Consider the following 24,706-nt stretch of genomic DNA (forward strand, 5'->3'; position numbering starts at 1 on the left):
GCATGTCATGGCACATTTACAGAGAGCCCTTTATTCGGAACTGTTTCCCAGCACACACATTGTTTAATGACAAAAAAAACCCAGATGGTGACTAAAAATAGTCCCATTCAGCAGACCGGCTGCAGAAGACAAGAAAGCAAATCTCGACAATAACAGAACAAAATATATCTTAAAGAAGGAAAATTAAGTTTTCACACTGCATAAAAACTAACAAAATAAAAAAAATAACAATCCTGGCAGCTGTTATAACAAAGCAACACTTTATTTTCTAACTAAGATAGTACAGGGACACATTTATTGGTTTAACTATCTGCTAAAACTCAAACATGCACATAGAACTGAATCTTCTTTGATTTTAGCACGTCAATAAGGAGTTAATAACTGTCATGTCTCAGGTGTAATAAAACTTACATTACTGGATCGTCTTAGGCAAATGACACTTCGTTTCCCACATCACGACTATAAATCTTAAATCTTAAAAATAAAACTTGTGAAAGCCAATATTAACAGAACAAGAGTAGTAAAAAAAAAAAAAAGTTAAACCATTTTTTCTGCAACAATGGGTTGGAACTCCTCAGAGCATACATGAAGTATTAAGTAGGACTGAAGTCATGTGACTAGTATTGGCATGACAGGTGTATCAGTTTTCCCAGTAGTTCACAAAGACAAGTCTAATAAGTTTCAAGGGTTGTTGAGTGTTCTCCACCTAAATTTGAGAGATTTAAATTTTCACTTATAAGTTAGCACAATTCTGATTGTATACAAAAGTCTGACTCACCCAAATTCTGTTTAAACTGTTATCCCCGACAAAATGCAGATGTACTTGAAGGCTCTTATACATGACTTTGACAACCAGTCATGCCAGAACCTATAATTGAGCTGCTGTGAAAAAATCCCATTTTGGATTGTGATACAACTGACCTGACAGCTTCAGCCTAAATTAAGCTGAAGTCACAAGTTAAAGAGCGTTGTACTCCACACACTTTGATGGCACAGTCGTGAAGTGCTTCTGGCAGATAGTCATTAGCCTCTTCAGTCCCTGTAGAACAAAAAATAATAAAAACAAGGCAATTAAGTTGGCAGGTCAACTATATCCCACCCGGTGTATTTATTTCTCAAATAGCCTAGCAGCATATTTAGCTTTTTAGACACATTAACATTTCGTTAATGTATTGTGATGATGATGATGATGATTAGTGATATATTGATATAATGTGATGACTTTAAAGGTTCTCTAAGTACTGTTAGGTCATGGCACTTGACGTTCAAAGTATTTTCAAACAAAACAAGGCTAGCTAGCCCCTCCCTCCTCCTCATCCCGTCCCCTCCCCCTCCCATCCGTGCTTCCGCGCAATGACCCCCCAACCCCCACCCCCAAATCCCTCTTGTCGGTTATTGGCTGGAACACTGTTTCTTATGTTTCGTGGTGCAGGTTGGCCAGTTTGTTTTTGTTGGCGTTTGTGGAGCCTGGGCTGTCTACAGAGACCGCGGTTTTTTACAGTGTGTTCAGGTGACAGGCAGCTAGCGGAGAGTCAGGAGATGTTTGCTGTATGTGACAAAGAATGTTGTAGCCTAAAAAACACGTGACATCACTGCAATGCAAAGTTATACATTGTTTGTCGGGCTATTTCGTTATTAAATTCACTTCTGAGACTTTTTTTAAGCGAGAAATCAACTATACAAAGCTCGAATATGGGCCGTTTTACGAAAATTGATGGCAAATTTAGTAAGACGTGTCGGACTTTAGGAGCTCCACACAGTCTGACGAGAAAGCGGAAATCTCCATACCCAGTTAAAGTCACCGTTTCTCGGTTACTGTACAACCGGGGCTCGGGGCTCCGCGGAGCTCCGGAGCTGCAAGATAGGCTATTTATATTTACAGTTTGAATTTCGTCACGCCACTTACATAACATGTACCCCAAGGTCTTATAAAGCTAACAATGGTGTCCGATTTGAATTTAATGAATTTTTGTGAACATTAGGGGTTTCGTTAGCTGCGACTGTCCCTCCAATCCTATGTTTACAGATCGCGGCTAGTTAGCTTCACTTTCGGCATAATTGAAGTATATTTACAGTTTGAATTTCGTCACGCCACTTATATAACATATACCCCAAGGTCTTATAAAGCTAACAATGGTGTCCGATTTCAATTGAATGCATTTTTGTGAACATTAGGGATTTCGTTAGCTGCTATTGTCCCTTCAATCCTATGAATCGTGGCTAGCTGCAGGCCCTGGAGCTCCATCAGGGCCTCGGCATTTTGTAGTCCAGTAACCCAGAACCGGTGACTTTGCGCGGGTATGGAGCGCCGCGGGCTTCCCTTCGTGACGGAGATCCAGCTAGCTCACAGCGAGCCGGAGTCTATGAAGTAGGACACGCCGGGCGGCGAGGCAGCACCGGCCGCTGTCACGTAGCCTGCTGAGCTCCTGCTGAACTGCGACACACAGTCGGACAAAATTTGCAATTAGCCATCAATTTTCGTAAAACGGCCCATATTTGACCTTTACATAGTTGATTTTTCGCATTAAAAAAAGTCTCAGAAGTGAATTTAGTAATTCAATAGCGGACCTCTGGGGATCTGCATGACCTAGCTAGATTCAGAAGACTAAGCTGACCTCAGGTCAGTGGAGTAGCCTATGCAAATGTTGGGGCGTGACAAAGACTAGGATTTGGGATGCTGACGTCAGCTTCCAGCTTTGTTGAGATTCGCCCGTTTTCAGCAGCAGTTTCAAAATGTGAGATTTGCAGAGGATAGGGGTGTCAATGGGATTCTGAGCTTCTATGTATGTCCTATTTACCCACCGAACTGTTGTTATTCAACTATGACAAGGTAAAATCGGTTTTGCATTCTATCACCCCTTTAAATAACTATTGTATATGACCAGCCAATAACCTCAACTTTGACCTCCTCTATAAAGATCAGCAGTCTGTTCAATTGGCATTATTAACATACCACAAATGCCAATTTATACAGGAGTGGTGACTCTACACTGAGAATAATAACGCAGCAACATTTGCATACCCTACATGCAAAATATTTACCGTGTTAGCAGGTTTCAGCATAGGAAGTGTCCCTCATGAACCCCAGTCATCCCAATTATGTTACTGTATGTCTATATTAGGAGTCAATATGCATCTTTCTGATTTTAATAATAGAACACTTTCACGGAAAGCACAGAAATGTTAGGTCTAAAAAAACAGTGCACTTTTACTTAAGTAATCAAAATAACAAGGTGAATAAAAAATATTCTAAATTGTATGGTAATTAAGCCTGAACATGGCATTGCATTTAACCGTGAAATGTTGGCACGTCATTCAACAAGACATGGGTTTATTCTAAAGGATACAACAAAGTGAAAATGATAAATTCCTACTCAGTCAAGGTAATAATCTTGCCATTATTTTTACCTTAGGTCTTGAGGGTCACTGCCCTAGAAACAAATCCTAACCTAAAAGAGAGTTAGACACTATATGTAGGGGATAATCTCAGGGTCTCACCTGGATGTATTTTCTCTGTGTCTCATCGTTGAGCACGTGGGCCACATGCTTGGAGAAGATCTTTTCTCGCCCAGTACGGGCGTGGATACCCACCATGGTCACACCAATAGGCCAGGGAGCATTACCAATGGCCATCTGCAGGTAGGCATCATTTGCCTGGACAAAAAGTTGGATAAAGTTGATACATTTGAAAATGAATAAAAAGGGGCTAACATGGTCAAAAACACTGTTATACAGCTAATGACATACCTTGACATATTCTCTCTCCAACATGAATTTAATTATGTCTGTGATTGACTCTTTGATGTCGGCTGGTAAACTCTGAAAGAGATAATAGAGAAATTATAACTATTAGAAAAAATATAAACAACATCCTTGCAACTTGTTTTACTCTCTCCAGAAATGTTACCTTCTTCCTGAGCTTCCTGAAGAGAGGTTTGAGGTAAGACTCAGTCTGTGAGTGAGTTGCACTGGCCAGCTTGCCCTGAACACTTCGCTTCACGTGGTCCTCTCGGCTGTTCAGATCTTTGGCCCAAACACCAAGAAGAAACTGGTATACAACAGGAAGGAAATGAGGCAATTGACAAAATATTAACAAGAATGGAAATGGTGAGAGAAAGATTAAGATTATTTGTTCTTAAATGGTAGCGTTAAAACACATCACAAAAAACATCCTATCATAAAAATAACTAGTAACATCTCTTCATCCATTTAACAACAATGCAAATCAACACAAGTAATCCAAATTAATAAAAAAAACAACAACAACATGAATAGCAGTTAGTGTAAAACTTGTTTTATCCAACAGCTCCCTCTAGATCAAAGGTAGGACATGATTTTTTTTCTCTCCTTACCCTCAAGAACTTGTCGATAAGCTCCTGGTCTCCATCATCATCTCCTGTGCCTAGGGTTTTACCAAGAACCTGAAGGAGAGTTTCAGTATCAAACACAAACTGAATCATGGGCTTAATTTACTAAAGAACACAGAACTAAAAAAAAAAATTGCAAATCTCAGCTTGTGACATCAAAGTGAGTAAATAGTTATTGATAAATTGCCCATAACTTGATCCAACAGAAAAGAATGTGACACTGTTAACTACGCAATGTTAACTACAGTATGTATTGTACCTCCAACTCTTCTATAGTGGTGTTTTCTTCGTGCACTTTCAGGTCGTGCTGTGTGTCCACTTCTCCTGGCTCTGTTCCTCCAACAATCTCATTTAGGTACTGCTGGTCAATCTTGTCCATGGCTGCTTTTAGGTCATTCCTCAAGCCCTAGGCACAGAGGCAGCGTTAAACTGTGTCAATCAGGATACTGTGCTTTAAACTTAGGAGAATAACACCAATAAAAGAATCAAAAAAAAAAAAAAAAAAAACACACACAAATTTCACCTTTATAACATTTACTATATTTGGAGCTTCGTTGAAAGCAACACAATCAAATCTGCTTCCAGTGACGGCTTAAAGAAAAGTGTATTTTGAAAGTCCAGACATTTAAATAGTTATGAGATGCAATTTTTCAATGTAGGTTACTATGGGGATTTGATTTCGTAGATAGGGTGGACTTGAAACAGCGTATATTTACTGCATGATGTGTCCCACTCCAAGACACACTCAGTCCTACCTTGTTTACTTCCGGTGTCAGAATCTCAATCTTCCTGAGTCTCTGGAAGGCATCATAATCAGACTCTCCAAACAGTCGGATTGGTTCCCCTCGTTCCCTAAGCCGGCGAATTACCTATATGAACACAGCGATGCAAAAGACACATTAACTTTTAATATGGAATGAAAAATGACTTTAAGGGAAGTGTTAGTAGTTTATATTGACTCACTTCCTGTCGCGACAGTGTCATTGGCAGCTTCTCTTCTGTTAGTTCCAGTTCTAACACTGGATTAGCTGAGGTGGATGGCTCATCATCTTCTTTCTTATCAATCTTCCGGACAACATGGAAGGAACAGAAACATATTCACTATTAAAAGAGATTATTGAAGGTATAGGATTTGCTCTTTCTGGGTCAATGCAAATGAAACAAATACAACTGGGATTTGTGAAAAGTATCGTCAATGTCTTCATGAGATGAGACCTCAGGAATGAAGAGGATGTGTTTTTACTACGATGCATTGGATTGCACACACTCACATCGCTATCTTACCTGCAGCTCTTCTAGAAAGACAAGTCACCTAATAATTTATCAATAAAAGCAAGCATTATGAATATTACATTAATCTCATTTCAATTTGTGTTATTTGAATGCTGGTTGCGCCACCTCAAGCCTAATCAAAAGGCAAAGAATATGCAGTCTTTTTTTTTCCGACAAAAAAGGAAACACAGTATGCTACCAGATCATGCTTTAATGGGCACATGCATCCCAGCACTCTTAGATTGTGGTATAAGGAGCACAATCTAAAAGAACAAACAGAAATTAAAAACAAAAAGCCTTCCAAACAAACAATGGCCCTTGCTCAAATAAACACAGTACACTGCAAAAGCATAGCTATATGTTTGACATTTTAAGCCTTGCACAAAGTAGAACATGAATGCAGTTTTCCACAGAGCAACTGTTACAAGGAAATGCAAAACTTTATATAAAAGTATTTATAAAACGCATAGCATAGTTGGTCTGAATATTAAAGATGCTGTCACAGATTATGTGCAAAATAAGTGCAGCTTTGCAACAGAATTCTCTTTTATTTCATTTCAATATCCCATGCTGTAATTCAAACCATGTCTGTGTCCCACTTTGACTTTGTGGATTCCTTTCCTTGTTCCCTTGCTTTCTGACAAGTGATTGTTGCAGAGTTTGTAAATAGTTTGTAACACATAACTGGTCCAGCATATAGCCTAGTTGTCATAGTGGTTGCTGCATATAAAAATAAATAGTTAAAAGCATATATATTGACAAAGGTGGTGTATTGGAAGCGCGAGGTAGTTCAGCAAATTCATATGATGTAGGTGAATTTAAATAAATTTGTATTTTCAAATTAATTTCTGTAATTGGTTATTGGTTCATGAAAGTACTTGTTTGTACTATGTAATAAAAGAAAAGGCCATAGACCTGATATCAAATTAGTTTACGTTTACAGATTTATTGAGTTGTTTGATGTTGAATCAATTATCTTGCACCAAAACCCCAAATCCTCATGGGGTTAACTCTAACAACCCGCACTGGAAAATAAAGATATCTCCACCATGTTATTTCTGCTTTTATCCTCACTGGCTTTAGAGAGTGAACTTTCAGAAAGGGTATCAAGGAAGCGGAAGCCTTTGGGACACAGTGTGTTTTATCCTTTTATCATGCATCCTGTCAGCTACTGCCACTGTGCAAATCCCATACCTGGCTCTCAGGAGTCTCTCTCTGTACCTACAGATGCAGGCAGCAGAGGCGGGTTGGGGAAAAACAGCAAACACAAACACTAATATACACCTGAGCATCAAAGCCTGGCCTTATTTTGTTTCCTGGCAAAAAGTTCTACTACATTATTAAGAGTGTCATACTAAACATGAGATCAAACCTGAAGAAATGCAGTGATTATATGTGTGTGTGTGTGTGTGTGTGTGTGTGTGTGTGTGTGTGTGTGTGTGTGTGTGTGTATATGTGAGAGAGTAAGAGAAAGAGCGTGATCTTGACAGCAACCTTGTATCCACATCTTATGAAGTAATCTTCTTGTTCCATGCGTGCAAGATCAGACCTTTTGAAGAATTTTTTGGAGCCCTGAAAGCAGAAAGATAGTTGACTTGTTACATTTCTAATCCAACTCAATGTACGACGCAATGAAAATATTATTATATATATATATATATATTATTTATTATACTTGTAGCGAAGCCTAGAGTAGCATAACATAGTAACCATCTTACAACAAAGATGCCATATACTAACCGTTTCCTTCTCTTTTACTGTGACATTGCAGTGTGTAAATCTTTAACACAAAATAGCTATGGAATTATTCTTTTTTTCCTCTGTGTTGGAATGAATGTGACAGCACACTCTACAGCATCTTAAATAATAAAACTCATTCTTTTCAACAAAGCAATTTTTAAGTTTACGTGTGACTGAATGTGAGCACAGGTAAGAGTTGTCACAGACTAAACAGAAGCTGCCATGATATTATATGTTACAAGTAGCAGTCCAATTTAAGGAATAACATAAGTTAAAGAGTGGCACGGTATAATGAAAACAAGAGACATTGACATTTTATCTGTATTGAAGAACAATAAAACACGCAAATGAGGCTATCAACATTCCTGCTGCACTGACATGCCCTTACCTAACGTTATCCCAATCTTCCCATCACACTGAATACATTATAAACTTGTGTGTGGCGTATAAAGTTATAGTTTTGGGATTTAATTCCAGTGTTCTTTCAGCAGAGGGCAAGCAAGGGTAACGTTAATTTAAAATGTAGCGTTGACAGTAAAACAGTTATAATCATTTTGTCTTTAGTTTAAGCAGAATATTAAAGAATATCAAGCAGTTAACGTTACGTATTTGCTAACGTTAGCTAGCTAGCTATGTGTTTACCTTATCCCAACGTTAACTGTTACTATCAGTCTCGCTATGTTTAACATTGGCAATGTACTGTACGTTACTGTACGTGGAGTTCAGTACTGTATCATTAACGTTACTTGTAAAAACATCGATGATTCTGAAAAGGCAGCGTTGACCGAAACGACTTAGCTAGCGTTAGCTAAGTTAACGTTAACGCTAGTAAACCTTTTAGCAACAGGGCTAGCTAAGCTAACAAAAACAAGCAACTTCATCAGCTAGCTAGCTAACGTTACTCACGTCAACAAGCTGTTTGTCTTCGATGAGTTTTCTTTTCCTTAAGATCTCAGCTTTCAGTGTATCCATTTTCAATTGTGGTCGTTATTCGCTTATTTCAACAAATAACCACACACATAAGACTTTCGCAACAACGCTACACTACCGCTAGACACTTAAACCGGAAGTTAACTTAAACCGACCACAACTGAGTTTTCATTATAAGAGTCCCTTTGTTTTGATGATAATGTTTCAAAATAAAAATGTAAAAATTAAATGTAACTTGGGTTCACTGACCATTTAAGTCAGTGTCTTAAGTATTTAGTCTTTTTAGAGAGTTTAGTATAGATACCAACATCAAAGACTAAGCACTTTCCTATGAGCATAGCCTGAAATAACAAAAATACTGCGTTGTGCTGCCTATGTGTTGTTCTTTGGATATTAGGTCTACTGCAATGTTAGGCTCCAGTAAATACAAAATATTATGTTGGTTCTCAGACAGAAATAAATATAATGGGGTGATGGCAACTATAGGCTACTGAAAAACAAACTGATCATTCATAAACTGTGACTGATGGTAAAAAGTTCATTTTTTTCTCAGCTGAAGCCTACACACCTAGTGTAGCCTATGATTATTGAAATACGAGTCCAGGGTTATACTACTATACAATGACCTTAACTGGCTTGCACTTGTCACTAGCCTCCCTCCTATTTTCTGCCAGTGACTCAGAATTTATACCATTGTCTGAAGCGAGGTCATGACTACAGGGAGGGAAAATTCATCCTTTGATGCACATTATTGATGAGATAACCATCTCATCAAAGAGTTTCAGTCTGCCATTCGCTCCAGTCAAACAGAGGTGGTCATTAAATGATATGTAGGTTATAGCCTACTATGTAGAAATGAGTCACCATTACATCAATAAAGACTAATAACAATTAATAGGCTTTTTTTTCAATAATTTGAGAATTCGGGGGGGTGTTTATGTTTGCAGTCTGGTCTGATAGCTGATTTTGTGTGGCAAATGTGTGACTCGACCTTTTAGATAAGAACAAACCATCAGGTGGCGCAAAGGGATATGTGACGATTTTTTAATATTAAAGTCATTAATTTATTTACATGGCGAAAGGGAAGAAACAGCATCCTTGTTGGGAACGGGAATCATACAATAGCATTTACCAGGTCCATTTAACCTCAACACGGCGAAAATGTGCCGATGACAGGATCTGTAGCGCAGACTGGGTAAAAATGTAACTGATTAATAAGGCAGACGGACAGTGATTCCGCTGAGTGTATCCTAGTCACTGATTTTGTCTTTCTGAAGAGCGATTTTCGACTGCACGACTTACTGTAGACTATATTCCTCCTGAAGATGGAGTTTGGGGAAAGGAAGAGGAGAAGGAAGTCACAGAGCTTTAAACTGGTCACGGATGAAGGTAGGCTGCTGAATGAATGTAAAGACCACGCAAGACGCGCGTCTGTCTGGCTGTTTGTCTGGCGCTGTGTGCCAGCACAGACGACTCTGTAAACAAAAGCAATGGCCACGACAATGCCCGTAGTCTGTGTCTCGGTTATAACAGCTAACTCTAATGATTTACATGTAAAAACCTTCATAGACATCAGGCTCAAAATAGATTCAAGAATAGCCAATACAATTAATAGTAGGCTATAATAGTCCCAAATATGAAAACATGTTGCGCATTCTGAACATACAGCTTAAATTGTTCACTTTCTGCTGAAGCTATACGCTCTAGGCCACCTCTCTTGGCTACACTTCTTCATACCACCTACAGGTGGTGGTTTCTGCATGGGATGGGAGGGGGTGTTCTGCTTTGGTTGACATCACAGTTCGTATCAGCCTACACAAGCTTCATCATTGCAATGCAAAAGGTCCACATCATTCTGCAACTATCACAAAGGACTATTGTACAAGTAATACATTCATTTTAATTTCATTACAGCAATACTGCAACTACTTCACAACAAAACCTTGCTGTTTCTCTTGCAGATTTTGCGCCTTCATATATGATGAACTCCAACTGCAAAGGTATCAATGGAGAGCCTATGGATGCTGCTGTGCCAGAGGGTATGTGACACTGTAAGGATTCATTTCTATACATCATGGCAGATCACACTAATTAGACCTTCTCTCTCTCTCTAAACTTAGTTTGGTTAGGGGATGAGGGCGTGGAGATCAAGAGGCAAATCACAGGAATGATGAGGCTTCTGAGTGATAAGACCAGCAGGGTATATCAGCGTGTGGTAACAGAGCAGGACAGCTCAACAAAGGAGCCCCAGGAAAGGCATCTGACCTGGGTACATCAGCCTGCACCTTCATGTCTTGTATCAGAGGACCACCAGAGCAGCAGCTGGAACTCTGCAGGGGATCCAGGGCCTTCACCTTCATCCATATCCAGCCCCATCGTCAACGGTCCAGGCTGTGGACAGTACAGCACCCGCTCCAAAGCCCAGAGGATCCTCAACAATACCAAGGATCTGATCAAAGTGAACGAAGCTAACGGTATGGTATCGCAGCAGGTTTGAAGAAGAGAAAAACCAACAGATATTTCATTTCCTAAAGAAAAAGGATGCTGATAAAAGAGGAGATAGTGTCTAATGATGAACACCAGACAAACTTTTTTATATATACACTTACAGTATACACAGGTATTTGTGTGTAAGTACGGCAGACACTTTTATCCATATAGACAGTCAATCACTCATGCACATATACAGACTTGCATGTTTGTTTGCATGTTTAAGTAGACAATCCCTAACCAACATGCCACTGACTTTCCACTTTCCAGCAGATGTAGCCCCTCCTGCTGCGCCAGAAGCCCCCTGCTGTATGTGTAACTGTAAAGGCACCTTGCACGCTATTTTGCAGGAACTGCGTGCCATGAGGAGACTGATGCAGACTCAAAAAGGTCAGTGGATAACACAAATACTCACACACTGTGAGAATGTGAGATTTTTTAAAATAATAAAATGATGTGTTACCGCGTTTACTAGCATCCTTGGAAAGACAGGAACAGGCAACATCACCATGCCAACCTCGTCTTGGTCCAGGCCCCGCTCCTCGCTGTAGGCCACGCAAGAGGAGGCCAATCTATAAAGTGGCACCACTGACTGTGTCAAGTACTAGGAGAGCTGCTCTTGCCCCTCTAGAGGCATCACCAAGTATAGCTGCACCTGCAAAATCTGGAAAGAGTGAGGAATGTGAGAAAGAGCATGGCTTATCTACACCCAACAGTCACCCTGTTTGCTCTGAGGTTTCTGTGCTGCCAAGTCAGAAAAATCCAGTAACTGTCAACAACAGACACAATCCTGTCCTGAACCAGCTGAGGGGACCTCATTCGTTAGAGGTAATCTGCATGTTAATGTACATATATGCCCATGTGTGTTTTTCTGCGCTTAATTGGTAGCTCTAATTTGTGATTTGAGTTTCCCACATTCCCACAGAAACTTGAATGTAATCTCTCTGAAGAATTGATTATCAAAAGGTTTTTAAATGTATGTATTTATTTTGTACTGTATTTACACAGAGAAAAAAATGTGACTTAACTCAACCTACCACACATTTGAAAAAGTCATAGAATTGGCAGGCGGAAATAGATGTGTTGAATTTATCCAACTACATAATGCTGCCTTAATTTTCATTCAGATTTTTTATTAAAAAAAAATACAGAACAAAGAAGGTTGTTTGTATTTCTGTTATAAAAAGTTCTCTCTTTAGCATCTTTGTCTCCATTTAAGACATTTAAAATCTATTAACTCCATGTGCATATATTAAAAGCCTTGCATTGTTGTTAAGCAGGACCTTTGTGTCGGACCAATTTGAATCTCAAAATCATAATTTTGGGAAGGTATGAGATATAGTTTTGCACAATCATCCTTGTGCTTTATTTTACAATGACACTCACAACATCAGGCCAGTACTCATGACAATGACTTCTATTAGAACAATTTGTGCGTTCTCTCTTTTTCCTTCGTAAAACTGAATTTATTTTGTTATGCTTTTATTTATTTACCATTTCCCATAATAATTCAAAGTACGTGTTATTTGATTCTTTTTCAGTCTGAGGTGCGTCTTGCAGAGGATCATGACGTGTATATCTCAAAGGCTCAACTAGACTCCATTCTGGTCAACTATACACGCTCTGGCAGCCTGCTGTTTCGGAAACTGGTGCGCATCAATGTTTTTCAGACTCAATTGTTTAGCCCTTTTATTGTGGTTAACTTTGCAGTCATGTGGCATCACTGGTTACTTACATTTTATTAAAAACAACAACAATCATCTAATAATTTACTTCCCTAATAAGCTATATACATTCACAAAAGGCTCAACAATGTTTCAACATGGAGCTACTGTTTGTTTAGGTGTGTGCGTTCTTTGACGATGCTACGCTGGCTAACTCCTTGCCAAATGGTAAAAGGAAGAGAGGGCTCAATGATAACCGTAAGGGCTTGGACCAGAACATTGTGGGTGCCATTAAAGGTAAGATACAAGAGACTTAATCAGTTGTTTTGTACCAGAGTACAACAATAATGACATTAATGGAACATTAATATAATTGTGTGTACTGTGTCCAGTGTTTACAGAGAAATACTGCACTGAAAACAGAATAGAGAAGTTGCCCGGGCCACGAGACTGGGTCCAGATCCTTCAAGATCAGATCAAACTTGCCAGGAGGAGGCTGAAAAGAGGTACTTCTATAGAGTCTGTTTTCCCCCTATTTTCTTTCATTTATTGAAGTAGCGTATACTGTATACTTTTTGTCTAGTATCCTGTTTTATTATGTGAGCATGGTCAAAGGAAGTTAACTTATCATTATTAAGGCGTCACCGTCAAAAAGGAGGCCTTTTGTGAACATGTGAGTTAAACTTGTTCTTCCTTTGACTCCTTAGATGCTGCAGAAGCAGAAGAAGTCTTAAATGGGCCTTCCACAAGTATGAACCTTATATTAAAATGTTCACACACACACACACACACACACACACACACACACACACAAAATCCTACCCATTTTTTCAGTTCATAGTTCTTATATCAGTGCTCAATCTCACAATAATGTTACCACACTGCACATAGCTGTACATACTGTACATATCTGTCTATATGGTTCATACAGAATATCCATATTTATTCTGTTTTTCTTATTATATATTCTGCTAATACACTGCATATATCTATATTATTCTTACTACTAGTATAATGTCACTGCTACTACATTGCACATATCTGTACATGTTGTTCATACATATTACATAGCCATATTTATTCTGCTCTTATAACACTGCAATATATTTCTTGTCCTGCCTATGCACCACCTGTCTATACTTTGTATATCACATTGCACTTTTCTGCTTTTTTGCATTTCTGGTTAGACACAAACTGCATTTCGCTGTCTTTGTACTTGTACTCTGCACAATGACAATAAAGTTGAATCTAATCTAATATCATCAGCCCCCCCCCCCCCCCCCCGCTCCCCACCCCTCTGAGCCCACCATGTCTTTACCTCTCACCACTTCACTGTCACAACACACGCACAATTTGGTGTTGCTTGCTCACTCATTGGTTCGTAAGCCTTTGTCATGCTGTTGCTGTGACATTTGACATTCTCACACAGCTTCCCAAAATGTCAGCTAATTATCTTCACACCATGCACCTTATTTCCTCTTTCACCTCTCTTATTTCCCTCGCTGCCAAAATAGCAATTCAGTGTTTTTTTTTTCTAATGAAGAATATGAGACCCATACAAAATTCTCCAAATGTGTGAATGCAGTTGTCTTAGCACACACAAATGCACGGAGGTTTTTATGGTAGTGATATTTTAGATTTTAACATTATTTTCTCACTTCCTTTATAGGCTGTGACTATAACAGGCCTGTCCGTGTGGAGGGGACGGTGGTGAACATGACTGGTTGACTTCAAGGGTTGCCACAATGGCCTTACAGCAGATTTGTTGATTGTCTTCATTACTCTAATTTGATGCATTTCGCCACGTTAGATATTATCTTTTGCAGCTGTAATCTGCTCTGTGTTATGGATGTAAAGAGAAAAAAACAATAGGACCAAATGAAGAAGAAGCCTGCTTCACCTACCAGATGCTTCACCTTTTGTGGTTCTTGAGACCTTTTATTGGACTGATACTGGGATTTACGATTGTATGCCAATAGTCACTGAACTATACAGTGGTTAAAAAACGTCAGATCATTTTCAGGTTTAGCAGTGACTTACTGTTTACATTATAAGCTCCCGCTTTAACTTGCCTAGTTCTCATTATACTGGAAGGAGTCACAAGTCTAAAATGGGAAGTTTTCCATTGTGGATTTTGCCTTTTAAATGACCAGTATACTTCAATACGTGTAATGTGCAGTGCACCATCAACCTTATTGTAATTACAAACATTACATCTAAAAGTAAATATCTTATGTATTTTTTTTGTTTGCCAATTTTGCAAATTAAAAATGTGTTGATAGGCTTCAACTGGCTTAAAATATAAACTACAATATTCTATGAATAGTTTTTTTTTCTGTTTATTATTAGAATCTCTTGGCTATGCATATCTGTGCTATTGTTGTTAATATTGTGATAGACTTACAGTTTTCTTTAGTTTTTGCTCACTGTGCAATTGAAATGAATAATTTACAACATTAAATATCGTTTCCTGACCATTTTGATTGTTTCGTTGTTCATGCTAGATAAAGAAAATTAACAACACAATAAATTAGAAAAAGACAATGCATTGCTTGATCTCTTTCATAAACATGAACATTTTGTTCTAATGTAAAAAAGAAAAAAAGTACTTGTTGCAAAATATTTGTTGCAACATGAACATAATTCTATCAAAAGATAAGTTCACAGATGCACGTTTACAAGCCTCAGCCATTGTTAAGTACCTACAGCCAGGCAATGTTATGTTGTAGGTGCAATTGGAGGGAAAACAGTAAATTAAAGGTACACGCCATTGTAGAGATTTTGTTGCCAGACTTTACAGCTCATTAAAGGGGATGTTAAAGCCGCCACTGTACAGGCAGAGGACCCTTTGAGATCTCGTGAGTTTCCTCTTTGTATTGTAAACAATATATTATTTAATGAAGAAAACGTGTGGTCGGATTCCTATATCCATTAAAATATATTCAATTATATGAGATAGCGCATTTTTTTTGTCATCTAGTTCTGAGTTAGAAGACAAATATATCTCACTTTTCATCAGGCATTCTCGGAGGACGCCCGATTCTAGCCCCAATGCATTCTGGTGCTGTCCCCGCTCTTCTGTTGGGATTCACCGCTAACGTGAAGCTGGTAAGAATAAACTGGACATAGCAATTAAAGGGGAAATGTTGCAAGAATATAACTCCGCTTTGGTCCTAAAATCGCATTTAGGGCAATTGTAAACACTTGTGTTGCACCATATCATTACAAACTTTGCACAAGTAGCATCTTTAGTGCTGTTTTATTGATACGAACTCTGATGTTGCACACATCGCATGGTGAGAGACAGGAAAGGGTTAATTTTTTCCGCCGCCGACATTTTTATTCGGCGCTCTACCGCAACTTTTTAACTTACATGTGCAACGAGCTGGCACTATGTTTTTACAACTATGCATCACATTTGGGCTGTAGCCTGTACATGTGTGTTTTTAAATGTGCTGCAGCTCGCACATTCTCAGTTCTTTGTTGCACAGAACGGCTTCACCTCATGCATTGATCAGCGTTTGCAAGCGAGAGCTAGCATGAAAACTGAAACTGCATTTCCAGCAAAACAAACAAACGTGAAAAAGATGTAGATGTCAATATCAGCACATGCGTGTCTTACAGTTGAACGCCCAGTAGTTTATAATGTGGTGTACATTCCACCGAATAGTTTACATCTGGGCAGCACTGATATTGTTAGCCAGTGCCTCAGGGTTGAATGAACTTTGCAGCATTTTGTCTCTTGAACACTCCCACTCTGTACTAACCGAGGCCCCTTCAGCAATTTAAACAACAAACCGGGGTTATAAGTAACCATAACTCGAATGGCTTCTCTCTATCAGGTGGCCAAGTGTTTCCTATTTTCATGTTATCGCGGGTCATTCATGTGTTACTTTTGATAAATCTGAAAATGTGAGAGTCGGTAAACACGCAACGTTTCCAGCTCTGGATGCTTTGTAATTTGTAACAGTTCATTATTGTGCACGTCAGACTCTAGTAACCCCCACCAACATTAATTTTCTTACAAAACTGACAATTTAATAAATCTTGTGCCTGAAAATGAAACTGCACTTTTTTCTTAATTTATACAGAATCATTGTAATTGTATTCTTAATTTGTACAATATCAATGTAGTTGTGCCCCAAACATGCATATATCTGGATAATTGAATGCAATCCAATACCATAGACCTCCAAACATACTACACATGAATTGATCATTTAATGTTGAGAGAGGTGCTGATTTAATTCTGGTCGTGTTTGTAGCCTGTTTTGGTTAGGTGTACCTAATATTTCTTTAACAAAACTTTGTTACTTACTAATATTAAATGTTGGAACGATTAGTAAATTAATCGATGAATATTTGCTGCTAGGTTTTGGACTGTTTAAAAACATTTAAAGGTGTCTTGGGGCTTTTATGAAATTTTAACTGGCTTTTTTCACTATTTGTTAGGAATTTTATAGACTAAACAATTATTGACTAATCAAGATTGATTGACAATTTAAATAATTGTTAGTTGCAGCCCTAAATATGACAACAGAGTTAAATCAGCAGCTCTCTGACATGGTCTTAAAAAATAATAATATAAAGTACATAAAGGCAGGATTCATTGCAATGTTGTTGCTTCACATTGTATAGAAGCTCATTTGTATTTTGTCATGATTCACTTGAAATGGTGCACAAAGGCGCACATTTGTGGATTATCTGAAATGGCATTGCAGTGTGGTGAATGAACTGAGGTTTAAAGTCTATGCAATTAACATCATTTTCTTCTAGCCCCTTAGGACATCCAAGCAGTTTTTCAAATCACCAATTTTGTTGTTCTGTCCTGGTCATTGATGTGGTCCTAGTGGTGAAGACCCAGAGTTTCTTCAGACATGTCCGTGAGGGAATCCTTTAACCCCGAAAGCTATGAGCTGGACAAGAACTTCAGACTCACGCGCTTTGCTGAGCTCAAGGGCACAGGCTGCAAGGTTGGCTCTCCTTATTAAAATCTGCCTTGGATGCATTATTGTCTTTGTATAGCTATACAAATTAATAAGTATTCTGCTAGATAAGAAATAAGATGTAAAAATGATAATTGTGGTTATTGTCTTTGGTTACAGGTGCCCCAAGATGTGTTACAGAAGCTGCTAGAAGCCCTTCAGGAGAACCACTATCAAGAGGATGAACAGTTCCTGGGGGCAGTTATGCCCCGATTAGGTATTTACGATCTTCATACAGCACTATAATAACAAATATGTTACAAAGTGCTTAACAATGATATGGCTTAAACTGATTCACGGTATTGGAGGGAATGACCTTTTTTTGTATAATTATTCTCATTTTCCTTGAAAAATGTTAAAATTAAAATAATTATAGTGTGATTTTTGCAAGAATCTGTACCAAACAAAGATTTTTTTCTTTAGTCTGCAGGATAGGATTTGTAGGCCTGGACGATACTTAATTCAGAATGGTTTGACACATTATTTCAGCCTGTTTGTATAGCCTTGAGTATATTGTAGCAGCGAAGTAGCACAGTCAGGAAAGTGGCAGCGTTGGCAACATTGTGGATGCCGGCTGCCATAAAACACCAAAGAAGAAAAAGATAGCCAGGAAGACAGCCTCGACACACTCACCCCACTGCATCCCATATTGTAATTCAAGTGGTCTGAAAGAAAACTATACTTCTGCATCTCCCCTTGGCTCTGTTTTCAGGCTTTAGAAAATATAGCCCGAGACGGGAGACTTTGGCCAATGACAGGTCATTTCAGAGTTCCTGTTGGTTGTTGCATGCATATATGGCTGTGCGACAGAGAGCTGCAGGAAGAGGTCTCACTCTACTTCAAATCGTGGCGTTTTTTTAGCTTTCTAAAAACAGAAACTGTAGCTTTAAGAATTTGTTTGTACAGTACCAGAGCATAAACCTCTTCAAAATATCACATACAGTGTTCTTTTATTTTGAAGGCATAGGAATGGACACGTGTGTGATCCCTCTCAGACATGGAGGCCTTTCTCTGGTCCAGACAACAGATTACATCTACCCCATTGTGGATGACCCCTACATGATGGTATGGATCTCCTCTTTTATGGCTATTACCTTTGCCCCCTCGTTGTCCTATTAATTATACATACAGTACATGTGGCAAATGGAAAGGTTGCCACAGTTATAATTCTTTGTCTATATTATTAGTTGTGACTAGGGATGCACCGATCCGACTTTTTCAGTCCCAATATCGATACCGATGCCTGGGCTTTGTGTATCTGTCGATACCCGATACCGATCCGATACCATTGTTGAATTAATAATAAACTGTATACCTTCCACCTTATACCTTCCTTCCACCATGTGGAAGAGACTAAAGGCACCAGACTTTCCTAACTGAATATTACTTTCCTAACTAAGACAAAATAACATAGATGTAATGTATTGAATTCTTATTTATTTGTACGCTCAACTCTTCCAGCATGTGACACACGTGCGACAGAGGGGAAAAAAACTAACAAAACTGGATCGGCCCGTGGATCTGTTCATTTTTCCGATACCACCGATATCCAATCTTAATATCGGATCGGTGCACCCCCAGTTGTGACGCAGGTTTACTTTACACACCAACCCACACCAATTTTCAGTATTTCTCATTTCTAGGGAAGAATTGCTTGTGCCAATGTTTTAAGTGACCTGTACGCCATGGGAGTAACAGAGTGTGACAACATGTTGATGCTTCTGGGAGTCAGCAACAAAATGTCAGAGAAGGTAAGAGGCATGTCAGTTGATGCGTGCACTTTTGGATCTTGTTTGCAAATAACTGTAAAGAACCACATCCAAATACACTCACAATAGAGAATCAAAATAACAAAAATAAAAAACATGTTACTCAACAGTTATTAAAAGGAAAAGTGTTGCAATAATGCATTATTATTATTAATTTATTTTTGTTGCTCCCCGCTTTGCTCTGGATTCCGTGGGTCTTCACAGGAGAGGGACAAAGTCATGCCACTAATCATCCAGGGATTCAAGGATGCATCAGAAGAGGCAGGCACATCTGTAACAGGCGGACAGACGGTGCTCAACCCCTGGGTGGTGATGGGTGGAGTTGCTACAACAGTCTGCCAACCCAATGAGTTTATCATGTAAGAATGAGTTCCATACTGCATATTTACTTACTTGTGTATAATTATTTTTGTATATTTTGCTATAACTCAAAAAACCATGATGCCATGTTTGACATTTCTCAGGCCAGACAATGCAGTGCCAGGAGACGTGTTGGTGTTAACCAAGCCACTTGGAACACAAGTGGCCGTTGCAGTTCACCAGTGGCTAGATATTGTAAGTCCACTTGCTCACTCATGAATCATTTTGTCTGGAAACTTATGTTTTTAGAATACACACCAATGCCATTGGCTGTAAAAAAGTTTTTTTTATTGTTCAGCCTGAGAAGTGGAACAAGATCAAGCTGGTGGTAACCCAGGAGGATGTAGAGCTGGCCTACCATGAAGCCATGATGAACATGGCTCGGCTCAACAGGACAGGTAAAACCTCTATGAATGTGTCCACATACTTGATTTTCAGTCCTAACGGCCTTTTTCTTCTTTTATTTAGTTTTTTGTTAATCAGTGTGTTAAGCTGGGCATAACTACATCAGCAGCCTCTGCAGCCGCCTAGCTCTATTGCACCCTCTGTGGCTACGTAGCTTCTGCTAATAATGTAAAATATATGCAAAATAAATTCTGGGAAAACTTTAAAATACTAAAAGATAATGTCCCATGTGAGACGTGCATACTACAGCTTCATGCTTGCATCACACATAAAATATATTTAAAGAATAATGTTTTTTTGATTGCTTTCAAGATGGCACACAATGTTTGGCCCACAATGAGTGACAGCCTTTGTGAATATTTGCACAAACTGAATAGTCAGTATTTGTTCATACCACGGAGTAATCTTCACCCGTTAAAAGAGTTGTGCACATCCCTTATCAACCAACTAATCATCCAAATGTTCTTCTAAGTCTCTCTCTCTCACTCTGTCGGTCTTCGCTTGTAGCGGCTGGTCTCATGCACACCTTCAACGCTCATGCAGCCACCGACATCACAGGGTTTGGCATCCTTGGCCATGCTCAGACGTTGGCACGGCAACAACGAAGTGAGGTGTCATTTGTCATCCACAACCTCCCAGTGCTCGCCAAGATGGCCGCCGTTTCCAAGGCCTGTGGGAACATGTTTGGACTCATGCACGGCACCTGCCCTGAAACATCAGGTGTGTGTGTATATACATGGCTCTGTTGTTTTCTTTCTTCCTTAACCATTGTGTATTTTGAATGTAAAGGTTACAGTATATGGCACATTTGTAGAGTGAGACAAAATGCTTTGCAGGTCAATATAAACAAATGACAAAACAACATAGCAAAACACCAATGTAAAGCTGATGCATTGTTCTGAGGGCCACAACAACAAAGATTCAGTCACCCTAGCTGTAGTGATGCCACGGTAAGAACATTTCCCACCGGTTAATAAACTCGTAACAACACCGGTGTTACCAATTACACTGTACATTTCACAAGAAAATATATTTGTCCTCAATGCTCAATATCTGTGGGGCGCAGTGCAGCGGCCGCCAAAGTTTACAGTTTACAGATTGCCTCAATAACATTATTAGGCTCCCTATTAGTATTTGGTTTAAATCTGAAATATTGCCAAATTGGCGCTTTTGCTTTTCTCTTTGACACCAAATCCTCTACCATCGTCTTGTTGGTGAACTCTCCTCTCTAAGGGAATCCTGCCACTCTGTGCTGTTTTAAGGAGCGGATACTTTCAGTTTATAATTGTAGCGCCTGTTGTCCGACTAAAGCATGATTTATGCTTCTGTGTTAAATCGACGCCCTGGCTACGTACGTGGAGATAGTGACCTTACGTCGTAGCCTAACGTGCACCTCTAGAAAAATGTAACTACACGTCGCGGTGACGCACGTCGCTCAACCGTTGCATTTCCCCCTACTCCTTTCCTGGTTCTCCTTCTCTATAAACAACATGAAATCAAGGAGAGGGTTAACTTTTCCTGCTACAGATTTCCGACCATGGTCAGAAAGCACAGGGGAGACACTTTGTTTCTCCCACTATGCCTCTAGTGTCGGTAACCGCTTCGAAGTTAATTACCGTCACTCTCTCACTCGCTCTACCACACACACACACACACACACACACACACACACACACGCCAGCCCTGCTATTCTCTTAAAGGACAAATCCGGCGCAAAATGAACTGTCATGACCAGTCGTTAGTCACCCATATATTTTAATAAACAGATAGAATTCATGCATTTCCATGTAATTACATTTCACAAGCGTAATTCCTATCGACCCATTGGGAAACCACGGACCATGGGAGATTTCAAGTGACATTTCAGCTCACGTTGCACGGCGTTCGTCGTTCAACTGATCATGACTGTTATCCCAAGATGGCGCCCGCCTGTATACATGAACGGTACTGTCTTTTTAATAAACTGTCTGTACACTTCTGTCTGTAAAGTTCTCAATACTTCGGTTTACATGTAGGGACCCTCATTATGCTACCATGGAAGTGTGGTGCTATTTTGAGCCTTGTTAGTGGTATAGAAATAGTGATTTCTTTTTACTTTACCCGTGCCCCGGCGACTAGCGTTATAAGCTAATTAGCGGTTTGCGATAAAACTGGTCACATTCAATTAGCATGAAAACAAATCCCAGAGAACGGTTTACGCGGTACACATGTGTTATTAAGCCCTAGGTTCATTTTGCGCCGGATTTGTCCTTTAAAGAGATCGACGCACACACCAACGCACAGTTATAAACTTCAGGCCACTTAGGTAGGCTACGAAGAAAGCTCTGCGTGGAGCCTCCGCAGAACCATAAATTACGCTTAGGTATTGATAACACACTTAGTACTCTACAACTTAAGAGTTTTTAGTCAGTGAACCTGGCCGCTGATACACAAAAATGAGCTAAATGGGTTTTATTTCTAGAAAAACAAAACAACACTGGGGGCGGTGGGCAAGTACCGTAATCTAATCATGTTACCCGACCACCGTGTAACACCAGACCCAATGGCTACCGCGGCAAGCCTACTTTGCTGTAGCATTCTGAATCAGCTGCATTTACTCCAGTCATAATTTGTTCAGTCATAGTTTGTGTAATTGGGACAAGATTAGTATGACTAACTTTACAACATAGAGAGAGACAACAGGCCATTATAGAAATATTTATTTTAAGTAGGAAAAAGCAAAAATGTCACAGTAATTTGCTCATTTAAAGCCCTAGGAATATGACTTAGTATAGATTGAAATTGGACTGAAAGTAATTTGTACCTTTTTGAGGCTATGCTTATCCAATCCTTTAAACCCAACTTGTATAATTGTTTTGGTTTGAAACTGAGTGTCTTTCACATAACAATGCTGAGAAAAAATAAATAAAAATGCTAATGATATGTCCAAGTGGAAACAAGTAAAGGGAGAATAAGCCTGGACTGAGGATTGAGCCCTGAGGGAAGAGGAACTCAAAAAGACAGATAAATCCCTACAGAGACTTAATACCATCAGTCAGAAAGATAGGCTGAAACCCACTGCACTGCAGCGCCATCTAATGCCACCTGGGCCCTGTGCCTCAGGACAACAATAATGTGATCAGCATCAGTATCACGGGCAGCACTTAGATCCAGCAGTGTGCTTAGTGCTAAGAGCACTAAGTACTTAACAGCATCACTACACATTAAAAACATCATTTGAGACCCTTGTGACTGACTTCTTTTACTTTATAGGAGGCCTGCTTATCTGTCTGCCTCGAGAGCAGGCTGCCCGCTTCTGTGCCGAGATCAAATCCCCAAAATACGGCGAGGGCCACCAAGCGTGGATCATCGGGATTGTAGAGAAAGGAAACCGCACTGCTCGCATCATAGACAAACCGCGGATCATAGAGGTGGCACCACAAGCAGCCACGCAGAATGTCAACCCAACTCCTGGTGCAACTTCTTAATCCACCTTTGCTGCATCATAGACCGGAAGCCTAATGCTCTGCTGAGTGTTTTTAGACACATAAACTACAAAACCATCCTAGAGTCTTGAAATATATACACAACATAGTATGTACACAGAAAAGACTGGGTTGGCGTGTATCTACATGAAAAACCGCCCCACACAGTGGCCCAAGGGGCATGTCATCACCTAGTGGACTCAACCTGCAGTATCCCTATGATAAAAATTGGTAAGAATTAGAGCATACTTAAAGTCCATTTGCCTTTCATGTTTGTTGTATTCTGTTATGTTAAATGTGTGTGATTGGCAGGCAGCTTCTGATAAGAGAGTGATGATAATGACGACAATAATGTGATACTGTTGATTCATTTTGAATCTAAAGAAGTCTGGTGTCTGTTGCCTCTTTGGGTCTTTTAAAATTGCTCTCATCAAGCAAGCGGACTGCGTGATGGTGTTTTTGTTTGTCCATTCACTTTGTACAGTTATAAAGCCTAGTTTTAGTTCATTGCTGTAACCGATGCCTTGAAAGAAACGCAGTGCGACCAGAATGGTTTGTTTTTTATTACTTTCACTTTTTGTATGTCCCCACCTCAACTAATAAATATTCAAATAGAAGATAGTTTGGTTTTGATCACTCTTTGGGAGCTGCATTTTTTGTTAATGGAATGAATCAGATCTGAAATGATCTACTTGCATCATAAAACTGCAGATTCTTTTTACATAAACAATTCATGTTGCCTCATTCTGCATTAACCTGAAGTCATAGAAAGGAGATGAACCTTCTACCATCTGCATTCTCAATATGTCGTCATATTTAAGGTAATATGGTATATAGCGTTTGCATAAATGTAAAAAGCAGTCAGGGTTGTTAACATCATGTACTCTAATCAGTGAGTTTGTTGCCTTTGTTCATGATCTGGTGCATTTAGTTTTGCTCTCAATGTTGCTGCGAGCAGTCTGACTTACTGTTACGAAGCTTCCAGCTAATTAAAGTGCAGATCGTTTCGGTTTATCCTAATAGCCTGGATGAATCTGGAAGGCCTCTGTAAATGTTCATCAGGAACAAGATATGACCTCCACCCCACCTCTTAAAATAAACGTCTCTTATAATATATCGTTTTTCTGTGTCTATTTTTAATGTATTGAAAGCGTTTATACGATTGTTCATATGTAAAGAATATAAAAATAATGATCAGTTTCCAGTATGATTAATTAATTTCTAGTGATTCGTAGGACTTCATTTTAAATTGGGCAAAAG

General features: G+C 39.3%; 3 protein-coding genes across 8 annotated transcripts; 2 read left to right on the forward strand and 1 right to left on the reverse strand.

Annotated features, from left to right (window-relative positions):
• prpf18 (PRP18 pre-mRNA processing factor 18 homolog (yeast)) lies at positions 1–8,454 on the reverse strand. 4 transcript variants are annotated; one of them, XM_078256800.1, is made up of 11 exons: positions 8,286–8,454; positions 7,134–7,211; positions 6,834–6,860; positions 5,331–5,432; positions 5,123–5,236; positions 4,627–4,773; positions 4,353–4,421; positions 3,908–4,048; positions 3,748–3,819; positions 3,499–3,654; positions 1–1,039 (listed from the first exon to the last, which is right to left on the reverse strand). In XM_078256800.1, the coding sequence occupies exons 1-11, from the start codon at positions 8,349–8,351 to the stop codon at positions 959–961; spliced, it is 1,053 nt and encodes a 350-aa protein (XP_078112926.1). In that variant the 5' UTR covers positions 8,352–8,454; the 3' UTR covers positions 1–958. The 4 variants fall into 4 exon arrangements, with proteins under 4 accessions (XP_078112926.1, XP_078112928.1, XP_078112925.1 ...); XM_078256799.1 differs by lacking the exon at positions 1–1,039 and adding an exon at positions 1,379–2,434; XM_078256802.1 differs by lacking the exon at positions 6,834–6,860.
• Positions 8,455–9,525: 1,071 nt separating this feature from the next.
• bend7 (BEN domain containing 7) lies at positions 9,526–14,788 on the forward strand. Its single transcript, XM_078256045.1, has 10 exons — positions 9,526–9,698; positions 10,271–10,348; positions 10,430–10,783; positions 11,070–11,189; positions 11,275–11,627; positions 12,341–12,448; positions 12,643–12,760; positions 12,856–12,969; positions 13,171–13,212; positions 14,133–14,788. Exons 1-10 carry the CDS (start codon positions 9,635–9,637, stop codon positions 14,189–14,191), a joined length of 1,410 nt encoding a protein of 469 aa, XP_078112171.1. The 5' UTR covers positions 9,526–9,634; the 3' UTR covers positions 14,192–14,788.
• A 711-nt stretch (positions 14,789–15,499) lies between these two features.
• Positions 15,500–24,067, forward strand: sephs1 (selenophosphate synthetase 1). 3 transcript variants are annotated; one of them, XM_078256810.1, is made up of 10 exons: positions 15,500–15,571; positions 17,314–17,436; positions 17,569–17,665; positions 18,410–18,513; positions 19,092–19,199; positions 19,422–19,576; positions 19,682–19,772; positions 19,876–19,975; positions 20,490–20,702; positions 23,235–24,067. In XM_078256810.1, the coding sequence occupies exons 2-10, from the start codon at positions 17,341–17,343 to the stop codon at positions 23,447–23,449; spliced, it is 1,179 nt and encodes a 392-aa protein (XP_078112936.1). In that variant the 5' UTR covers positions 15,500–15,571; positions 17,314–17,340; the 3' UTR covers positions 23,450–24,067. The 3 variants fall into 3 exon arrangements, with proteins under 3 accessions (XP_078112936.1, XP_078112934.1, XP_078112935.1); XM_078256808.1 differs by having other exon boundaries at positions 15,532–15,571; positions 17,240–17,436; XM_078256809.1 differs by lacking the exon at positions 15,500–15,571 and adding an exon at positions 15,739–15,759 and having other exon boundaries at positions 17,240–17,436.
• The last annotated feature ends 639 nt before the right edge of the window (positions 24,068–24,706 follow it).

This window comes from Sander vitreus, chromosome 8, assembly GCF_031162955.1.
Source record: "Sander vitreus isolate 19-12246 chromosome 8, sanVit1, whole genome shotgun sequence".
Taxonomy (NCBI): domain Eukaryota; kingdom Metazoa; phylum Chordata; class Actinopteri; order Perciformes; family Percidae; genus Sander; species Sander vitreus.